Below are 22471 nucleotides of genomic sequence, written 5' to 3'. Positions count from 1 at the left end.
AGACCTAAACCCTATTGAGCATCTGTGGGGCATCCTCAAACAGAAGGTGGAGGAGTGCAAGGTCTCTAACATCCACCAGCTCAGTGATGTCGTCATGGAGGAGTGGAAGAGTACTCCAGTGGCAACCTGTGAAGCTCTGGTTACTCCATGCCCAAGAGGGTTAAGGCAGTGCTGGAAAATTATGGCGGCCACACAAAATATTGACACTTTGGGCCCAATTTGGACATTTTCACTTAGGGGTGTACTCACTTTTGATGCCAGCGGTTTAGACATTAATGGCTGTGTGTTGAGTTATTTTGAGGGGACAGCAAATGTACACTGTTATACAAGCTGTACACTCACTACTTTACATTATAGCAAAGTGTCATTTCTTCAGTGTTGTCACATGAAAAGATATACTCAAATATTTACAACAATGTGAGGGGAGTCCTCACTTTTGTGATATACTGAAAATGAATATAATGAGTATATTGTAGTATATAAGGGGTATATACAGTAGTGAGTATATATTGTTAACACAATGAGAATATTATAGTATATGAGGAGTATATATTCTAAATATAGTGAGTATGTTGTATAAAAAGAGTATATATTTTTAATATAGTGAGTATGTTGTAGTGTATAAGGAGTATATATTGTTAATATAGTGAGTATATTGTAGTATTTAAGGAGTATATATTGAGTATATATTGTTAATATAGAGTATATTGTAGTATTTAAGGAGTATATATCGAGGAGTATATATTGTTAATATAGTGAGTATATTGTAGTATTTAAGGAGTATATATTGAAGAGTATATATATTGTTAATATAGAGAGTATATTGTAGTATTTAATTAAGGAGTATATATTGAAGAGTATATATTGTTAATATAGTGAGTATATTGTAGTATTTAAGGAGTATATATTGTAATGTAGTATATTTTGAGGAGTATATAGTGAGGGGCTGAAATAATTGAGACCCTTGATAAAGATGAGCAAAAATTAAAATTTGTCAATCACTTCGGACCCCACAGTATCCGGCCAACTTGACAACTGTGGGAAGCATTGGAGTCAACACGGACCAGCATCCCTGTGGAATACTTTAGATACCTTATGGAGTCCATTTCTTGATGAATTGAGACGTTTCTGAGGGCAAAAGGGAGTACAACTCAAAATATATCATGTTTTGTCCACTCAGTGTATGTTGAGTATGTATTGTAGAATATATTGAGGACAGTCGAGGCTCCTCAGAGGAGGAAGTGAATTTCATAAAAATAAAAAGTGAAACATAAAAAAAGTTATCCTTTTTAGATAAAACTTTACTTAATATATTCACGTCACCAAATAATTTATTTAAACACACTGTTTTGCTATGAAGGTCGACAGTAGTGTCACGGTTTTCTAATGGTGAAGGAGAGTCGGACCAAACTGCAGCGCGTATATTGTGATCCATGTTTATTTACACAACGTAACACGAATCCAAAACACAAACTCTACAAAACAATAAACGTAGTGAAAACCGAAACAGCCTTAACTGGTGTAAACTAACACAGACTAAGGACATCAAGACACTCAGGACAATCACCCACAATACAACCAAAGAATATGGCTGCCTAAATATGGTTCCCAATCAGAGACAACGATAAACACCTGCCTCTGATTGAGAACCACTTCAGACAGCCATAGACTCTCCTAGAACACCCCACTAAGCTACAATCCCACTAAGCTACACACCACATACAAAAACCCATGTCACACCCTGGCCTGACCAAATACATAAAGAAAAACACAAAATACTTTGACCAGGGCGTGACAAGTAGCCTCAACAGCACTCTGTAGGGTAGCACCATGGTGTAGCCGGAGGACATTTAGTGCCCATCCTCCTCTGGGGGACTTCAATACAAAACCTAGGAGGCTCATGGTTCTCACCCCCTTCCATAGACTTACACAGTAATTATGACAACTTCCGGAGGACGTCCTCCAACTTATCAGAGCTCTTGTAGAATGAACTGACATGTTGTCCACCCAATCAAAGGATCAGAGAATGAATCTAGTATACGCTACAGCTAGCTAGCACTGCAGTGCATAAAATGTGGTGAGTAGTTGACTCAGAGAGAGAGAAAGATAAAAGTTGAACAGTTTTGGACAAATACATTCTGTCACTTTCATTTACTTAACTATAAAATGTAGCTATAAAATGTAGCTAGCTAGTTTATCCTACTCAAACACCCGGCTCAAACAGAGAGGGATGCTATGTTAGCTAGCTGGTTATGACTATCAAACAGAGAGGGATGCTATGTTAGCAAGCTGGCTATGGCTATCCAACAGAGAGGGATGCTATGTTAGCAAGCTGGCTATGGCTATCCAACAGAGAGGGATGCTATGTTAGCAAGCTGGCTATGGCTATCCAACAGAGAGGGATGCTATGTTACCTAGCTGGCTATGGCTATTTAACAGAGAGGGATGCTATGTTAGCTAGCTGGCTATGGCTATCAAACAGAGAGGGATGCTATGTTACCTAGCTGGCTATGGCTATTTAACAGAGAGGGATGCTATGTTACCTAGCTGGCTATGGCTATCCAACAGAGAGAGATGCTATGTTAGCTAGCTGGCTATGGCTATCGAACACTGGAACTCTTCCAAGTCAAGGTAAGCTTTGTATTAATTTATAGCCTAGGCACAACAGCTTTATGTAGGCCCTGTCGGGGCCTACACAAAGCTGTTAGGGCCTACTTAGAGCTGTTAGGGCCTACATAAAGCTGTTAGGGCCTACATAAAGCTGTTAGGGCCTACATAAAGCTCTTAGGGCCTACATAAAGCTGTTAGGGCCTACATAAAGCTGTTAGGGCCTACATAAAGCTGTTAGGGCCTACATAAAGCTGTTAGGGCATACATAAAGCTGTTAGGGCCTACATAAAGCTGTTAGGGCCTACATAAAGCTGTTAGGGCCTACATTAAGCTGTTAGGGCCTACATAAAGCTGTTAGGGCCTACATAAAGCTGTTAGGGCCTACATAAAGCTGTTAGGGCATACATAGAGCTGTTAAGGCCTACATAAAGCTGTTAGGGCCTACATAAAGCTGTTAAGGCCTACATAAAGCTGTTAGGGCCTACATAAAGCTGTTAGGGCCTACATAAAGCTGTTAGGGCATACATAGAGCTGTTAGGGCCTACATTAAGTTGTTAGGGCCTACATTAAGCTGTTAGGGCCTACATAAAGCTGTTAGGGCCTACATAAAGCTGTTAGGGCCTACATTAAGTTGTTAGGGCCTACATTAAGCTGTTAGGGCCTACATAAAGCTGTTAGGTTCTACATAAAGCTGTTCGGGCCTACATAAAGCTGTTAGGTTCTACATAAAGCTGTTAGGGCCTACATTAAGTTGTTAGGGCCTACATAAAGCTGTTAGGGCCTACATAAAGCTGTTAGGGCCTACATAAAGCTGTTAGGGCCTACATAAAGCTGTTAGGGCCTACATAAAGCTGTTAGGGCCTACATAAAGCTGTTAGGGCCTACATAAAGCTGTTAGGGCCTACATAAAGCTGTTAGGGCCTACATAAGGCTGTTAGGGGTCCTACATAAAGCTGTTAGGGCCTACATAAAGCTGTTAGGGGTCCTACATTAAGCTGTTAGGGCCTACATAAAGCTGTTAGGGCCTACATAAAGCTGTTAGGGCCTTACATAAAGCTGTTAGGGCCTTACATAAAGCTGTTAGGGCAGGTGTTCCTAATGTTTTGAATTAATGCTATATATATATATTTACGAGTGTATATATTGTAATGCAGCATATCTTGAGGAGTATATATTGTATTGTAGTATATTGCAGAGTATATACTTAATATTTATTGAGTATATTTTGAGTTGTATATATTGTAATTGAGTATATATTGAATATATATTCAGGAGTATATATTTGATGAGTATATATTGGGATTGAGTATATATTAACTATATTTCTGTCACGTTCTGACCTTTATTTCCTTTGTTTTGTGTCACGCCCTGGTCGAAGTATAGTATGTTTGTCTTCATTTATTTGTCAGGCCAGGGTGTGACATGGGTTTTTGTGGTGCGTTTTTGTCTTGGGGTTTTGTGGGGTGTCTAGCATAGTCTATGGGTGTCTAGCATAGTCTATGGCTGCCTGAGGCGGTTCTCAATCAGAGTCAGGTGATTATCGTTGTCTCTGATTGGGAGCTATATTTAGGCAGCCATATTCTTTGAGTATTTCGTGGGTGATTGTTCCTGTCTCTGTGTTTGTATACACCAGATAGGCTGTCTAGGTTTTCATATTCCGTTTGTTGTTTTTTTGTATTTGTTTGTGTTTTTTTTGTCTATTAAAGATGTATCGAACTAACCACGCTGCATTTTGGTCCGACTCTCCTTCGACGGAAGAAAGCCGTTACATTTTGTCATTACTTAGTTTGGTCAAGGTGTGAGTTGGGGTGGGCAGTCTGTTTGTTTTTCTATGATTTTGGGGATTTCTATGTTTCGGCCTCTATCAGAGGCAGGTGTCATTAGTTGTCTCTGATTGAGAATCATACTTAGGTAGCCTGGGTTTCACTGTTTGTTTGTGGGTGATTGTCTATGTTAGTTGCTTGTGTCAGCACAGTTCTCATAGCTACACGGTCGTTATTTCGTTTATTGTTTTGTGTAGTTCGTGTTCAGTGATTTATTTTATTAAAAAATCATCATGAACACATACCACACTGCATTTTGGTCCGCTTCATACGACGATCGTGACAATATCCAGGAGTATATATTGTAATTTATTTATTTATTTTATTTTATTTCACCTTTATTTAACCAGGTAGGCAAGTTGAGAACAAGTTCTCATTTACAATTGCGACCTGGCATATATAGTGAGTATATAGTGAATATATATTCAGGAGTATATATTGCAGCGTAGTATATATTGAGTATATATCCAGGAGTATATATTGCAGTGTAGTATATATTGAGTATATATTCAGGAGTATATATTGCAGTGTAGTATATATTGAGTATATATTCAGGAGTATATATTGTAATTGAGTATATAGTGAATATATATTCAGGAGTATATATTGCAGTGTAGTATATATTGAATATATATTCAGGAGTATATATTGCAGTGTAGTATATATTGAATATATATTCTTGAGTATATATTGTAATTGAGTATATATTGACTATATATTCAGGAGTATATATTGCAGTGTAGTATATATTGACTATATATTCTTGAGTATATATTGTTATTGAATATATTCAGGAGTGTATATTGTAATTGAGTATATATTGACTATATATTCAGGAGTATATATTGTAATTGAGTATATAGTGAATATATATTCAGGAGTATATATTGCAGTGTAGTATATATTGAATATATATTCAGGAGTATATATTGCAGTGTAGTATATATTGAGTATATATTCAGGAGTATATATTGCAGTGTAGTATATATGGAGTATATATTCAGGAGTATATATTGCAGTGTAGTATATATTGACTATATATTCTTGAGTATATATTGTAATTGAGTATATATTGAATATATATTCAGGAGTATATATTGACTCTATATTATTGAGTATATATTGAATATATATTCAGGGTATATATTGAGTATATATTGTAATTGAGTATATATTGAATATATATCCAGGAGTATATATTGCAGTGTAGTATATATTGAGTATATATTCAGGAGTATATATTGAGTATATATTCAGGAGTATATATTGAGTATATATTGTAATTGAGTATATATTGAGTATATATTCAGGAGTATATATTGCAGTGTAGTATATATTGACTATATATCCAGGAGTATATATTGCAGTGTATTATATATTGAGTATATATTCAGGAGTATATATTGAGTATATATTCAGGAGTATATATTGAGTATATATTGTAATTGAGTATATATTGAGTATATATTCAGGAGTATATATTGCAGTGTACTATATATTGAGTATATATTCAGGAGTATATATTGCAGTGTAGTATATATTGAGTATATATTCAGGAGTATATATTGCAGTGTAGTATATATTGAGTATATATTCAGGAGTATATATTGTAATTGAGTATATATTGAGTATATATTCAGGAGTATATATTGCAGTGTAGTATATATTGAGTATATATTCAGGAGTATATATTCAGGAGTATATATTGCAGCGTAGTATATATTGAGTATATATCCAGGAGTATATATTGCAGTGTAGTATATATTGAGTATATATTCAGGAGTATATATTGCAGTGTAGTATATATTGAGTATATATTCAGGAGTATATATTGTAATTGAGTATATAGTGAATATATATTCAGGAGTATATATTGCAGTGTAGTATATATTGAATATATATTCAGGAGTATATATTGCAGTGTAGTATATATTGAATATATATTCTTGAGTATATATTGTAATTGAGTATATATTGACTATATATTCAGGAGTATATATTGCAGTGTAGTATATATTGACTATATATTCTGAGTATATATTGTTATTGAATATATTCAGGAGTGTATATTGTAATTGAGTATATATTGACTATATATTCAGGAGTATATATTGTAATTGAGTATATAGTGAATATATATTCAGGAGTATATATTGCAGTGTAGTATATATTGAATATATATTCAGGAGTATATATTGCAGTGTAGTATATATTGAGTATATATTCAGGAGTATATATTGAGTATATATTCAGGAGTATATATTGAGTATATATTGTAATTGAGTATATATTGAGTATATATTCAGGAGTATATATTGCAGTGTAGTATATATTGACTATATATCCAGGAGTATATATTGCAGTGTATTATATATTGAGTATATATTCAGGAGTATATATTGAGTATATATTCAGGAGTATATATTGAGTATATATTGTAATTGAGTATATATTGAGTATATATTCAGGAGTATATATTGCAGTGTACTATATATTGAGTATATATTCAGGAGTATATATTGCAGTGTAGTATATATTGAGTATATATTCAGGAGTATATATTGCAGTGTAGTATATATTGAGTATATATTCAGGAGTATATATTGTAATTGAGTATATATTGAGTATATATTCAGGAGTATATATTGCAGTGTAGTATATATTGAGTATATATTCAGGAGTATATATTGCAGTGTAGTATATTTGAGTATATATTCAGGAGTATATATTGCAGTGTAGTATATATTGAGTATATATTCAGGAGTATATATTGTAATTGAGTATATAGTGAATATATATTCAGGAGTATATATTGCAGTGTAGTATATATTGAATATATATTCAGGAGTATATATTGCAGTGTAGTATATATTGAATATATATTCTTGAGTATATATTGTAATTGAGTATATATTGACTATATATTCAGGAGTATATATTGCAGTGTAGTATATATTGACTATATATTCTTGAGTATATATTGTTATTGAATATATTCAGGAGTGTATATTGTAATTGAGTATATATTGACTATATATTCAGGAGTATATATTGTAATTGAGTATATAGTGAATATATATTCAGGAGTATATATTGCAGTGTAGTATATATTGAATATATATTCAGGAGTATATATTGCAGTGTAGTATATATTGAGTATATATTCAGGAGTATATATTGAGTATATATTCAGGAGTATATATTGAGTATATATTGTAATTGAGTATATATTGAGTATATATTCAGGAGTATATATTGCAGTGTAGTATATATTGACTATATATCCAGGAGTATATATTGCAGTGTATTATATATTGAGTATATATTCAGGAGTATATATTGAGTATATATTCAGGAGTATATATTGAGTATATATTGTAATTGAGTATATATTGAGTATATATTCAGGAGTATATATTGCAGTGTACTATATATTGAGTATATATTCAGGAGTATATATTGCAGTGTAGTATATATTGAGTATATATTCAGGAGTATATATTGCAGTGTAGTATATATTGAGTATATATTCAGGAGTATATATTGTAATTGAGTATATATTGAGTATATATTCAGGAGTATATATTGCAGTGTAGTATATATTGAGTATATATTCAGGAGTATATATTCAGGAGTATATATTGCAGCGTAGTATATATTGAGTATATATCCAGGAGTATATATTGCAGTGTAGTATATATTGAGTATATATTCAGGAGTATATATTGCAGTGTAGTATATATTGAGTATATATTCAGGAGTATATATTGTAATTGAGTATATAGTGAATATATATTCAGGAGTATATATTGCAGTGTAGTATATATTGAATATATATTCAGGAGTATATATTGCAGTGTAGTATATATTGAATATATATTCTTGAGTATATATTGTAATTGAGTATATATTGACTATATATTCAGGAGTATATATTGCAGTGTAGTATATATTGACTATATATTCTTGAGTATATATTGTTATTGAATATATTCAGGAGTGTATATTGTAATTGAGTATATATTGACTATATATTCAGGAGTATATATTGTAATTGAGTATATAGTGAATATATATTCAGGAGTATATATTGCAGTGTAGTATATATTGAATATATATTCAGGAGTATATATTGCAGTGTAGTATATATTGAGTATATATTCAGGAGTATATATTGCAGTGTAGTATATATGGAGTATATATTCAGGGAGTATATATTGCAGTGTAGTATATATTGACTATATATTCTTGAGTATATATTGTAATTGAGTATATATTGAATATATATATTCAGGAGTATATATTGACTCTATATTATTGAGTATATATTGAATATATATTCAGGAGTATATATTGAGTATATATTGTAATTGAGTATATATTGAATATATATCCAGGAGTATATATTGCAGTGTAGTATATATTGAGTATATATTCAGGAGTATATATTGAGTATATATTCAGGAGTATATATTGAGTATATATTGTAATTGAGTATATATTGAGTATATATTCAGGAGTATATATTGCAGTGTAGTATATATTGACTATATATCCAGGAGTATATATTGCAGTGTATTATATATTGAGTATATATTCAGGAGTATATATTGAGTATATATTCAGGAGTATATATTGAGTATATATTGTAATTGAGAATATATTGAGTATATATTCAGGAGTATATATTGCAGTGTACTATATATTGAGTATATATTCAGGAGTATATATTGCAGTGTAGTATATATTGAGTATATATTCAGGAGTATATATTGCAGTGTAGTATATATTGAGTATATATTCAGGAGTATATATTGTAATTGAGTATATATTGAGTATATATTCAGGAGTATATATTGCAGTGTAGTATATATTGAGTATATATTCAGGAGTATATATTCAGGAGTATATATTGCAGTGTAGTATATATTGAGTATATATTCAGGAGTATATATTGCAGTGTAGTATATATTGAGTATATAATCAGGAGTATATATTGCAGTGTAGTATATATTGAGTATATATTCAGGAGTATATTAAAATGTTAATATGTTAAAATGTTAAATGTAATGTAATGAGTATATATTGCAGTGTAGTATATATTGAGTATATATTCAGGAGTATATATTGCAGTGTAGTATATATTGAGTATATATTCAGGAGTATATATTGTAATTGAGTATATATTGAGTATATATCCAGGAGTATATATTGCAGTGTAGTATATATTGAGTATATATTCAGGAGTATATATTGCAGTGTAGTATATATTGAGTATATATTCAGGAGTATATATTGTAATTGAGTATATATTGAGTATATATCCAGGAGTATATATTGCAGTGTAGTATATATTGAGTATATATTCAGGAGTATATATTGCAGTGTAGTATATATTGAGTATATATTCAGGAGTATATATTGTAATTGAGTATATATTGAGTATATATTCAGGAGTATATATTGCAGTGTAGTATATATTGAGTATATATTCAGGAGTATATATTGCAGTGTAGTATATATTGAGTATATATTCAGGAGTATATATTGCAGTGTAGTATATATTGACTGCATTCGAAAGTATTCGGACCCATGGGCTTTTTCACACTTTGTTACATTACAGATTAAATGTAAAAACAATCCTCAGCAACACAATGTTACATTACAGTCTCATTCCAAAATTGATTAATTTTAAACCTACACACAGTACCCACACAGGAAAACATGCTTTTAGAATATTTGGTTGTTGTTGAAAAAACAGAAATACCTTATTTACATAAGTATTCATCATAATAACTGTCATAACTCATCATAATAACTGTCATACCTCATCACAATAACTGTCATAGCTCATCATAATAACTGTCATACCTCATCATAATAACTGTCATACCTCATCACAATAACTGTCATACCTCATCATAATAACTGTCGTACCTCATCATAATAACTGTCATACCTCATCATAATAACTGTCATACCTCATCATAATAACTGTCATACCTCATCATAATAACTGGCATACCTTATCATAATAACTGTCATACCTCATCATAATAACTGTCATACCTTATCATAATAACTGGCATACCTCATCATAATAACTGGCATACCTCATTATAATAACTGGCATACCTCATCATAATAACTGGCATACCTCCTCATAATAACTGGCATACCTCATCATAATAACTGTCATACCTCATCATAATAACTGGCATACCTCATCATAATAACTGGCATACCTCATCATAATAACTGGCATACCTCATCATAATAACTGTCATACCTCATCATAATAACTGTCATACCTCATCATAATAACTGTCATACCTCATCATAATAACTGTCATACCTCATCACAATAACTGTCATGCCTCATCATAATAACTGTCATACCTCATCATAATAACTGGCATACCTCATCATAATAACTGGCATACCTCATCATAATAACTGTCATACCTCATCATAATAACTGGCATACCTCATCATAATAACTGGCATACCTCATCATAATAACTGGCATACCTCATCATAATAACTGTCATACCTCATCATAATAACTGGCATACCTCATCATAATAACTGTCATACCTCATCATAATAACTGGCATTCCTCATCATAATAACTGGCATTCCTCATCATAATAACTGGCATACCTCATCATAATAACTGTCATACCTCATCACAATAACTGTCATACCTCATCATAATAACTGGCATACCTCATCATAATAACTGTCATACCTCATCATAATAACTGTCATACCTCATCATAATAACTGGCATACCTCATCATAATAACTGTCATACCTCATCATAATAACTGGCATACCTCATCATAATAACTGGCATACCTCATCATAATAACTGGCATACCTCATCATAATAACTGGCATTCCTCATCATAATAACTGGCATACCTCATCATAATAACTGTCATACCTTATCATAATAACTGTCATACCTCATCATAATAACTGTCATACCTCATCATAATAACTGTCATACCTCATCACAATAACTGTCATACCTCATCATAATAACTATTATACCTCATCACAATAACTGTCATACCTCATCATAATAACTATTATACCTCATCATAATAACTGTCATACCTCATAATAATAACTATTATACCTCATCATAATAACTGTCATACCTCATCACAATAACTGTCATACCTCATCACAATAACTGTCATACCTCATCATAATAACTATTATACCTCATCATAATAACTGTCATACCTCATCACAATAACTGTCACGAGTCCGACCGAGGGTGTTTCCCCTTCCCCGGGCGGTTGGCGCTCGGCGGTCGTCGTCACCGGCCTATTAGCTGCCACTGATTGTTTTTCCTCTCCCTCCTTGTATGTTTAGTGGTAGCACCTGTTCATGATTAAATCAGCTAATTAGTTTGTCTTTATTAGACAGCCGCCCGCCTGGTTGTTGTGCGGGATTATTGCAGTGTAACCTTCGGCTCTGTTGTTAGAAGTACGTGTTAGTGCCTGGTCGTTACGTTTTCTGTTGTACATTCTCATTCCCTGTGTTTGGGGCCGTTACTATTGTGAGCACCCTGGGATGCGTTGGCGTTATTAAAGACGCACAGCTTTGCACTCACTGTCTCCCTGCGTTTGACTCCACACACCTACGACACCTGAAGTGTTACAGAATCCCGCACCCACTCAAATCGAATGGAGTCAGCAGGAGCAGCAGCCAACCCTCTCCCATCGATGGAGGAACGGGTTCTCCACCACACCACCATTCTCCATCGGATCGGATCCGCGATGGATCAAGTGATGGAGAGAATGGACCGATGGGAGAGGAGTGGTCTCCTCTCTCCACCTTCGGCACCCCCGACTCCGGTCTCCCCATCACTCGACTCCAGCACCCTTCGTCTGACGCTACCGAGGGCTTATGATGGAGCGGCGGCGGGTTGCCAGGGGTTTCTGCTTCAGCTGGAGCTATACCTGGCCACCGTTAGACCCCTCCCTCAGGAGCGGAGAGGGTGAGTGTCCTCATCTCCTGCCTCACGGGTCGTGCTCTGGAGTGGGCGAACGCAGTCTGGAATGGCCCAGACTCAGCGGGGAGCACTACCCAGAGTTTTCCTGCCGCTTCCGTGCCGTATTTGATCACCCTATAGACGGCCGAGCGGTGGGAGAACGACTTTTCATCTCAGGCAGGAGAGGAGGAGCGCCCAGGATTACGCGCTGGAGTTCCGGACCTTGGCAGCCGGATCTGGGTGGAACGACAGGGCCCTTATGGACCACTACAGGTGTGGTCTCCGAGAGGACGTCCGCCGGGAGTTAGCGTGTCGGGACACCACTCTGTCACTGGATCAGCTGATTGACATGTCCATTCGACTGGACACCTGCTGGCTGCCCGCGGGCGTTCAGAGAGGGTCCTGTGCGTTCCACCACCCGGCCCCTCCGCTCCCATTCCGATGGAGTTGGGAGGGGCTGCGCCGAGGGGTACCGGAGGAGGAGGCCTTCCCTGCACCAACTGTGGTCGGAGAGGACACACGTCTGATCGGTGCTGGGGGTCCGTCTGGGAGTAGAGATGGCAGGCGGAACGCTTCGGTCACCCCAGGTGAGTCAGCATCAGACTCACCCAGAATCCCTTGTTGGCCATATGTTTGTCTTAATCTCTTTCCTTCACTTTTTTCCTCTTCCCAGCATAGGGCGCTAGTCGATTCAGGCGCAGCTGGGAACTTTATGGATCGCGGACTCGCCCTTAAGTTAGGGGTTCCGCTGGTGCCGATAGATTCTCCTTTCCCCGTGCACTCCCTAGATAGCCGGCCATTAGGGTCAGGGATGGTCGGGGAGACCACGGTCCCACTGGACATGGTGACGCAGGGGAATCATAGGGAGCGTATCAGTTTTTTTTATTATTGATTCGCCTGCGTTTCCAGTGGTGCTGGGGACTCCCTGGCTGGCCCGGCACAATCCTAAAATTTCGTGGAGACAGGGGGTTCTCCAGGGGTGGTCAGAGGAGTGTTCTGGAAGGTGTTTGGGAGTTTCCATCGGTGCCACGTCGGTGGAGAGTCCAGACCAGGGTTCCACGGTGTGCATTCCCCCCGAGTATGCCGATTTGGCAATCGCTTTCAGTAAAGTGAAAGCGACTAAATTACCACCTTATCGACCGGGAAGGGATTGTACGATAGATCTCCAGGTAGACGCTGTGCTTCCCAAGAGTCATGTGTACCCGCTGTCCCAGGAGGAGACGTTGGCAATGGAGACATATGTCACGGAGTCGCTGGGACAGGGTACATTCGGCCCTCCATTTCACCCGTCTCCTCGAGTTTCTTTTTGTGAGGAAAAAGGAGGGAGGTTTGCGTCCGTGTATCGATTATAGAGGTCTAAACGCCATCACAGTGGGGTATAGTTACCCTCTACCTCTCATCGCTACGGCGGTGGAATCGTTCCACGGAGCGCAGTTCTTCACAAAACTGGATCTCAGGAGCGCGTATAGTCTGGTGCGTATTCGGAAGGGAGACGAGTGGAAAACCGCATTTAGTACTACATCCGGCCACTATGAGTACCTCGTCATGCCGTATGGGTTAAAGAATGCTCCAGCCGTTTTCCAATCCTTTGTAGACGAGATTCTCAGGGACCTGTGCGGTCAGGGGTGGTTGTTTATATCGATGACATTCTGATCTACTCGGCCACTCACACCGCGCATGTGTCTCTGGTGCGCAAAGTGCTTGGAAGACTGCTGGAGCATGACCTATACGTCAAGGCTGAGAAATGCGTGTTCTCTAAACGAGCCGTCTCTTTTCTGGGATATCGCATTTCCACCTCGGGGTGGTGATGGAGGGTGAACGCATTAGGGCCGTGCGTAATTGGCCGACTCCAACCACGGTAAAGGAGGTGCAGCGGTTTTTGGGTTTTGCCAACTACTACCGGAGGTTTATCCGGGTTTTGGCCAGATAGCGGCTCCCATTACCTCACTGCTGGGGGCCCGGTGCGATTGCAGTGGTCAGCACAGGCGGACAGGGCATTCAACAAGTTGAAGGCGCTGTTCACTGAGGCGCCCGTGTTGGCGCATCCGGATCCCTCTCTAGCATTCATAGTGGAGGTGGACGCGTCCGAGGCTGGGGTGGGTGCCGTGCTATCACAGCGCTCGGGGTACGCCACCAAAACTCCGCCCCTGCGCTTTCTTCTCAAGGAAGCTCAGCCCAGCGGAGCGTAACTATGATGTGGGGGACCGGGAGTTGCTAGCGGTGGTTAGAGCTCTGAAGGTGTGGAGACACTGGCTTGAGGGGGCTAAGCACCCTTTTCTCATCTGGACCGACCACCAGAATCTGGAGTATATTCGGGCTGCAAGGAGACTTAACCCACGTCAGGCAAGGTGGGCCATGTTCTTCACCCGGTTCCGGTTTACTTTGTCTTATAGACCGGGCTCCCAGAACGTGAGGGCTGACGCACTGTCCCGCCTTTACGACACCGAGGATGGGTCCACCGAACCTACTCCCATCCTTCCCGCCTCTAAGCTGGTAGCCCCAGTGGTATGGGAGGTGGACTCGGACATCGAGCGGGCGTTACGGGCTGAACCCGCGCCTCCTCAGTGTCCAGCGGGGCGAAGGTACGTGCCGCTTGATGTTCGGGACAAGCTGATTCGGTGGGCTCACGTCCTACCCTCCTCGGGTCACCCTGGGGTGACGAGGACAGTGGGGAGCCTTCAGGGAGGTATTGGTGGCCTACGTTGGTTAAGGACGTTAAGGGTTATGTCTCCTCTTGCTCAGTGTGCGCTCAGAGTAAGGCTCCTAGGCACCTTCCTAGAGGGAAGCTACAACCCCTCCCCGTTCCACAGCGGCCATGGTCACATCTGTCCATAGATTTCCTGACCGATCTTCCGCCGTCTCAGGGGAACACCGCGGTTCTAGTGATTGTGGATCGGTTTTCTAAGTCCTGCCGTCTCCTCCCGTTGCCCGGTATCCCTACAGCCCTGCAGACTGCGGAGGCATTATTTACCCATGTCTTTCGGCACTACGGGTGCCGGAGGACATCGTTTCTGATCGGGGCCCCCAATTCACGTCTCGGGTATGGAGAGCGTTCATGGAACGTTTGGGGTCTCTGTCAGCCTGACCTCCGGTTATCACCCCGAGAGTAATGGGCAGGTGGAGAGATTGAACCAGGAGGTGGGTAGGTTTCTGCGGTCGTATTGCCAGGATCGGCCAGGGGAGTGGGCACGATACATTCCCTGGGCTGAAATGGCTCAGAACTCACTACGCCACTCCTCTACTAACGTGTCCCCTTTTCAGTGTGTGTTGGGATACCAGCCGGTCCTGGCACCATGGCATCCGAGCCAGACCGAGGCTCCTGCGGTGGAGGAATGGGTACAGCGCTCCAAGGAGACCTGGAGGGCCGTCCAGGAGTCTCTACGACAAGCGAGTGGACGGCAGAAGAGGAGTGCTGACCGCCACCGCAGTGAGGCCCCCGTGTTTGTACCGGGGACAGGGTCTGGCTCTCGACCCGAAACCTACCTCTCCGCTTGCCCTGCCGGAAGCTGGGTCCGCAGTGTGTAGGGCCCTTTAAAGTCCTGAGGAGAATAAACGAGGTGTGTTATCGATTACAACTCCCTTCCTATTATCGAATTAACCCCTCGTTTCATGTGTCTCTCCTCAGGCCGGTGGTAGCTGGTCCCCTGCAGGACAGTGAGGTACCGGAGGTCCCTCCCCCCTCTGGACATCGAGGGGACCCCGGCGTACACGATCCGGGCCATTCTGGACTCAAGACGCCGGGTGAGGGGCCTGCAGTACCTCGTGGACTGGGAGGGGTACGGTCCGGAGGAGAGGTGCTGGGTACCGGTGAGGGACATCTTGGATCCATCCATGTTGAGGATTTCCATCGCCTCCATCCGGATCGCCCTGCACCTCGTCCTCCGGGCGACCTCGAGGCCGGTGTCGGCGCGCTGCGGGAGCCGCGCGTCAGGAGGGGGTACTGTCACGAGTCCGACCGAGGGTGTTTCCCCTTCCCGGGCGGTTGGCGCTCGGCGGTCGTCGTCACCGGCCTATTAGCTGCCACTGATTGTTTTTCCTCTCCCTCCTTGTATGTTTAGTGGTAGCACCTGTTCATGATTAAATCAGCTAATTAGTTTGTCTTTATTAGACAGCCGGCCCGCCTGGTTGTTGTGCGGGATTATTGCAGTGTAACCTTCGGCTCTGTTGTTAGAAGTACGTGTTAGTGCCTGGTCGTTACGTTTTCTGTTGTACATTCTCATTCCCTGTGTTTGGGGCCGTTACTATTGTGAGCACCCTGGGATGCGTTGGCGTTATTAAAGACGCACAGCTTTGCACTCACTGTCTCCTGCGTTTGACTCCACACACCTACGACACCTGAAGTGTTACAATAACTGTCATACCTCTTCATAATAACTATTATACCTCATCATAATAACTGTCATACCTCATCATAATAACTGTCATATTTACATAAGTATTCAGATCCTTTGCTGTGAGACTCTCAAGTGCATCCTGTTTCCATTGATCATCCTTGAGATGTTTCTACAACTTAATTACAGTCCACCTGTGGTAAAGTCAATTTACCTGTCTATATACAGTGGGGCAAAAAAGTATTTAGTCAGCCACCAATTGTGCAACTTCTCCCACTTAAAAAGATGAGAGGCCTGTAATTTTGGTCACTTCAACCATGACAGACAAAATGAGGGAAAAAAATCCAGAAAATCACATTGTAGGATTTTTTATGAATTTATTTGCAAATTATGGTGGAAAATAAGTATAGCCTGCGTCTGTAATGGGTCTGCAGTCAAACGACCACCCTTCATCACTGTCAAGCGCTCCCTAAAACACTTCAGCGAGCAGGGCCTTTCTAATCTGCCAGGGTATCCTGGAAGGATAATGACCTCATTCCAACAGTAGCATTGAATAGGCCCTGCGATATGCAACTGTTCAGGGAAGTTAGCAACCAATATACCCAGGCAGTTAAGTAGGCAAAGGCTAGCTTTTTCAAACAGAAATTTGCATCCTGTAGCACAAACTCAAAAAAGTTCTGGGTCACTGTAAAGTCCATGGAGAATAAGAGCACCTCCTCCCAGCTGCTCACTGCACTGAGGATAGGAAACACTGTCACCACCGATAAATCCATGATAATTTAGAATATCAATAAGCATTTTTCTATGGCTGGCCATGCTTTTCACCGCTACCATGGTCAACAGTTCCGCACCCCTCACAGCATCTTGCCCAAGCCTCCCCATTTCTCCTTCACCCAAATCCAGATTGCTGATGTTCTGAAAGAGCTGCAAAATCTGGACCCCTACAAATCAGCTGGGCTAGACAATCTGGACCCTCTCTTTCGAAAATTATCCTCCACAATTGGTGCAACCCCTATTACTAGCCTGTTCAACCTCTCTTTTATATAGTCTGAGATCCCCAAAGATTGGAAAGCTGCCACAGTCATCCCCCTCTTCAAAGGGGGAGACACTCTAGACCCAAACTGTTACAGATCCATATCCATCCTACCCTGCCTTTCTAAGGTCTCTGAAAGCAAAGTTAATATACAGATCACAGACCATTTCGAATCCCACCGTACCTTCTCCGCTATGCAATCTGGTTTCAGAGTTGGTCATGGGTGCACCTCATCCACACTCAAGGTCCTAAACGATATCATAACCGCCATCGATAAAAGACAATACTGTGCAGCCGTCTTCATCAACCTGGTCAAGGCTTTCCACTCTGTCAATCATCGCATTCTTATCGGCAGACTCAACAGCCTTGGTTTCTCAAATGACTGCCTCACCTGGTTCACTAACTACTTCAGATAGAGTTCAGTATGTCAAATCGGAGGGCCTGTTGTCCAGACCTCTGTCAGTCTCTAGGGGTGCCACAGGGTTCAATTCTCGGGCCGACTCTTCTCTGTATACATCAATGATGTTGCTCTTGCTGCTGGTGATTCTCTGATCCACCTCTATGCAGACGACACCATTCTGTATACTTCTTGCACTTCTTTGGACACCGTGTTACCTAACTTCCAGACAAGCTTCAATGCCATACAAATCTCCTTCCGTGGCCTCCAACTACTCTTAAATGCAAGTAAAACTAAATGCATGCCCTTCAACTGATCGCTGCCCGCACCTGAACGCCCGTCTAGCATCGCTCTGTACGGTTCTGACCTAGAAAATGTGGACAACTGCAAATACCTAGGTGTCTGGTTAGGCTGTAAACTCTCCTTCCAGACTCATATTAAGCATCTCCAATCCAAAATTAAATCTAGAATCGGCTTCCGATTTCGCAACAAAGCATCTTTCACTCATGCTGCCAAACAAACCCTCGTAAAATTGACTATCCTGCTGATCCTTGACTTCGGCGATGTCATTTACAAAACAGTCTAACACTCTACTCAGCAAATTGGATGCAGTCTATCACAGTGCTATCCGTTTTGTCACCAATGCCCCATATACTACCCACCATTGCGACCTGCATGCTCTCGTTGGCTGGCCCTTGCTTCATTTTCGTCGCCAAACCCACTGGCTCCAGGTCATCTATAAGTTTTTGCTCTGTAAAGCCCCACCTTATCTCAGCTCACTGGTCACCATAGCAACACCCACCCATTGCAAGCGCTCCAGCAGGAATATTTCACTGGTCACCCCCAAAGCCAATTCCTCATTTGGCCGCCTTTCCTTCCAGTTCTCTGCTGCCAATGACTGGAATGAATTGCAAAAATCTCCACTAAAGCTGGAGACCCATATCTCCATCACCAACTTTAAGCATCAGCTGCCAGAGCAGCTTATAGATCATTGAACCTGTACATAGCCCATCTGTAAATAGCCCACCCAACTACCTCATCCCCATATTGTTATTTTATTTTTTGCTCCTTTGTACCCCAGTATCTCTACTTGCACAATCATCTTCTGCACATCTATCACTCCAGTGTTTAATTGCTAAATTGTAATTATTTCGCCACTTTGGCCTATTTATTGCCTTACCTCCCTAATCTTACCTAATTTGCACATACTGTGTTTACACTTTTCTATTGTGTTATTGACTGTACTTGTTTCTGCCTTTTTATTAAACAGTTGAATCAATTTTAAAATATGGCTCTAACCTAACAAAATGTGGAAAAAGGCAAGGGGTCTGACTACTTTCCAAAGGCACTGTACATTGTAATGTAGTATATTGGGGAGTATATATTTAAGCAATAAGGCCCAAGGAGGTGTGGTATATGGCCAGTATACCACAGCTAAGGGATGTTCTTATGAGAAACACGGAGTGCCTGGACACAGCCCTTAGCCGTGTTGTATTGGCCATATTTGACATGTATAATGAGGTGTATATATTGTAATATCGTTTATTCGGGAGGTTGTATTGGAGAGTATATATTGTAATGTAGTATATTAAGGAGTGTATATTGTAATGTAGTATATTGAGGAGTATATATTGTAATGCAGTATATTGAGGAGTATATACTGTAATGTAGTATTTTGAGGAGTCTATATTGTAATGTAGTATATTGAGAAGTATATATTTTAATAAAGTATATTGAGGAGTATATATTGTAATGTAGTATATTGAGAAGTATATATTTTAATGTAGTATATTGAGGAATATATATTTTTAATGTAGTATATTGAGGAGTATAAATTGCAATGGAGTATATTGAGAAGTATATATTGTAATGTAGTATATTGAGGAGTATATATTGTAATGTAGTATATTGAGAAGTATATATTTTAATGTAGTATATATTTTAAAGTAGTATATTGAGAAATATATATTGTAATGTAGTATATTGAAGGGATATATAGTATTGTAGTATATTGATGAGTATATATTGTAATGTAATATATTGAGGAATATCTATTGTAATGTATATTGAGAAGTATATATTGTAATGTAGTATTTTGAGGAGTATATACTGTGTTGTAGTATATTGAGGATTATACATTGTAATGTAGTATATATTGTAATGTAAAATTTCCTGAGTACCTCTTCTTGGTCTCCTGGGGAACGATGGCTTTGGCCAGCATGTTCTTATACAGCTCAGACTTCAGATACCTGGGGTAGGAGTCCTAGAAGTCAGGTTAGAGGAGGTTAGAGGTTAGATACCTAGGGTAGGAGGTTAGAGGTTAGATTCCTGGGGTAGGAGTACTAGAGGTTAGAGGTTAGATTCCTGGGGTAGGAGTACTAGAGGTTAGAGGTAAGATACCTGGGGTAGGAGTACTAGAGAGGTTACGGTTTACAGTTCAGGGGTTAGAGGTCAGGGTTCAGGTGTTTGAGGTCATGGGTTACCTTCTTCATGAGGAAGTAGATGTGCATCTGGGCGTCGTCCATAATGAAGCGATGAGGTCGTTTGATTCCCTCCAGTGTTCTCTCCATGGTCTTACTATCGATGTTCACCCAGCGAGCTGCCCCAGGGGCCAGAAAGTTCCTACACACACACACAGATCATAATACCACATACTCAGATCACAGTACCACATCACTCAGTCATAATACCACATCACTAAGTACCACATCCCTGAGTCATAATACCACATCACTCAGTCATAGTACCACATCACTAAGTCATGGTACCACATCACTCAGTACCACATCACTCAGTCATAATACCACATAACTCTGTACCACATCACTCAGTACCACGTCACTCAGTCATAATACCACATCACTAAGTACCACATCCCTGAGTCATAATACCACATCACTCAGTCATAATACCACATCACTAAGTCATGGTACCACATCACTCAGTACCACATCACTCAGTCATAATACCACATAACTCAGTACCACATCACTCAGTCATAGTACCACATCACTAAGTCATGGTACCACATCACTCAGTACCACATCACTCAGTCATAATACCACATAACTCTGTACCACATCACTCAGTACCACGTCACTCAGTCATAATACCACATCACTCAGTACCACATCACTCAGTCATGGTACCACATCACTAAGTACCACATCACTCAGTCATAATACCACATCACTAAGTACCACACCCCTCAGTCTTAATACCACATCACTAAGTCATAATACCACATCACTAAGTACCACATCACTCAGTCATAATACCACATAACTCAGTACCACATCACTCAATACCACATCACTCAGTACCACATCACTCAATACCACATCACTCAATACCACATCACTCAATACCACATCACTCATTCATAATACCACATCACTCAGTCATAATACCACATCACTAAGTACCACATCACTAAGTCATAATACCACATCACTAAGTACCACATCACCCAGTCATAATACCACATAACTCAGTACCACATCACTCAGTCATAGTACCACATCACTAAGTCATGGTACCACATCACTCAGTACCACATCACTCAGTCATAATACCACATAACTCTGTACCACATCACTCAGTACCACGTCACTCAGTCATAATACCACATCACTCAGTACCACATCACTCAGTCATGGTACCACATCACTAAGTACCACATCACTCAGTCATAATACCACATCACTAAGTACCACACCCCTCAGTCTTAATACCACATCACTAAGTCATAATACCACATCACTAAGTACCACATCACTCAGTCATAATACCACATAACTCAGTACCACATCACTCAATACCACATCACTCAGTACCACATCACTCAATACCACATCACTCAATACCACATCACTCAATACCACATCACTCAGTACCACATCACTCATTCATAATACCACATCACTCAGTCATAATACCACATCACTAAGTACCACATCACTAAGTCATAATACCACATCACTAAGTACCACATCACCCAGTCATAATACCACATCACTCAGTACCACATCACTCAGTACCAATTCACTCAGTCATAATACCACATCACTCAGTACCACATCACTCAGTCATAGTACCACATCACTCAGTACCACATCACTCAGTACCACATCACTCAGTAATAATACCACATCACTCAGTACCACATCACTCAGTACCAATTCACTCAGTCATAATACCACATCACTCAGTACCACATCACTCAGTCATAATACCACATCACTCAGTACCACATCACTCAGTAAT

The 22471-nt window shown here is 39.7% G+C and overlaps 1 protein-coding gene across 1 annotated transcript in view; it reads right to left on the bottom strand.

Annotated features, from left to right (window-relative positions):
• Positions 1–22471, bottom strand: part of rgs11 (regulator of G protein signaling 11) — a 36169-nt gene that overhangs the window by 2403 nt on the left and 11295 nt on the right. Inside the window, exons 5-6 of the mRNA XM_052510737.1 lie at positions 20689–20827; positions 20386–20468 (exon numbers count right to left, since the gene is read on the bottom strand). Of these exons, the coding sequence (XP_052366697.1) occupies positions 20386–20468; positions 20689–20827 (222 nt within the window). The remainder of the gene's footprint in view (positions 1–20385; positions 20469–20688; positions 20828–22471) is intronic.

The sequence above is a fragment of the Oncorhynchus keta genome, unplaced genomic scaffold (assembly GCF_023373465.1).
Source record: "Oncorhynchus keta strain PuntledgeMale-10-30-2019 unplaced genomic scaffold, Oket_V2 Un_contig_6068_pilon_pilon, whole genome shotgun sequence".
Taxonomy (NCBI): domain Eukaryota; kingdom Metazoa; phylum Chordata; class Actinopteri; order Salmoniformes; family Salmonidae; genus Oncorhynchus; species Oncorhynchus keta.
This window is presented reverse-complemented; position numbering and strand designations above follow the sequence as displayed.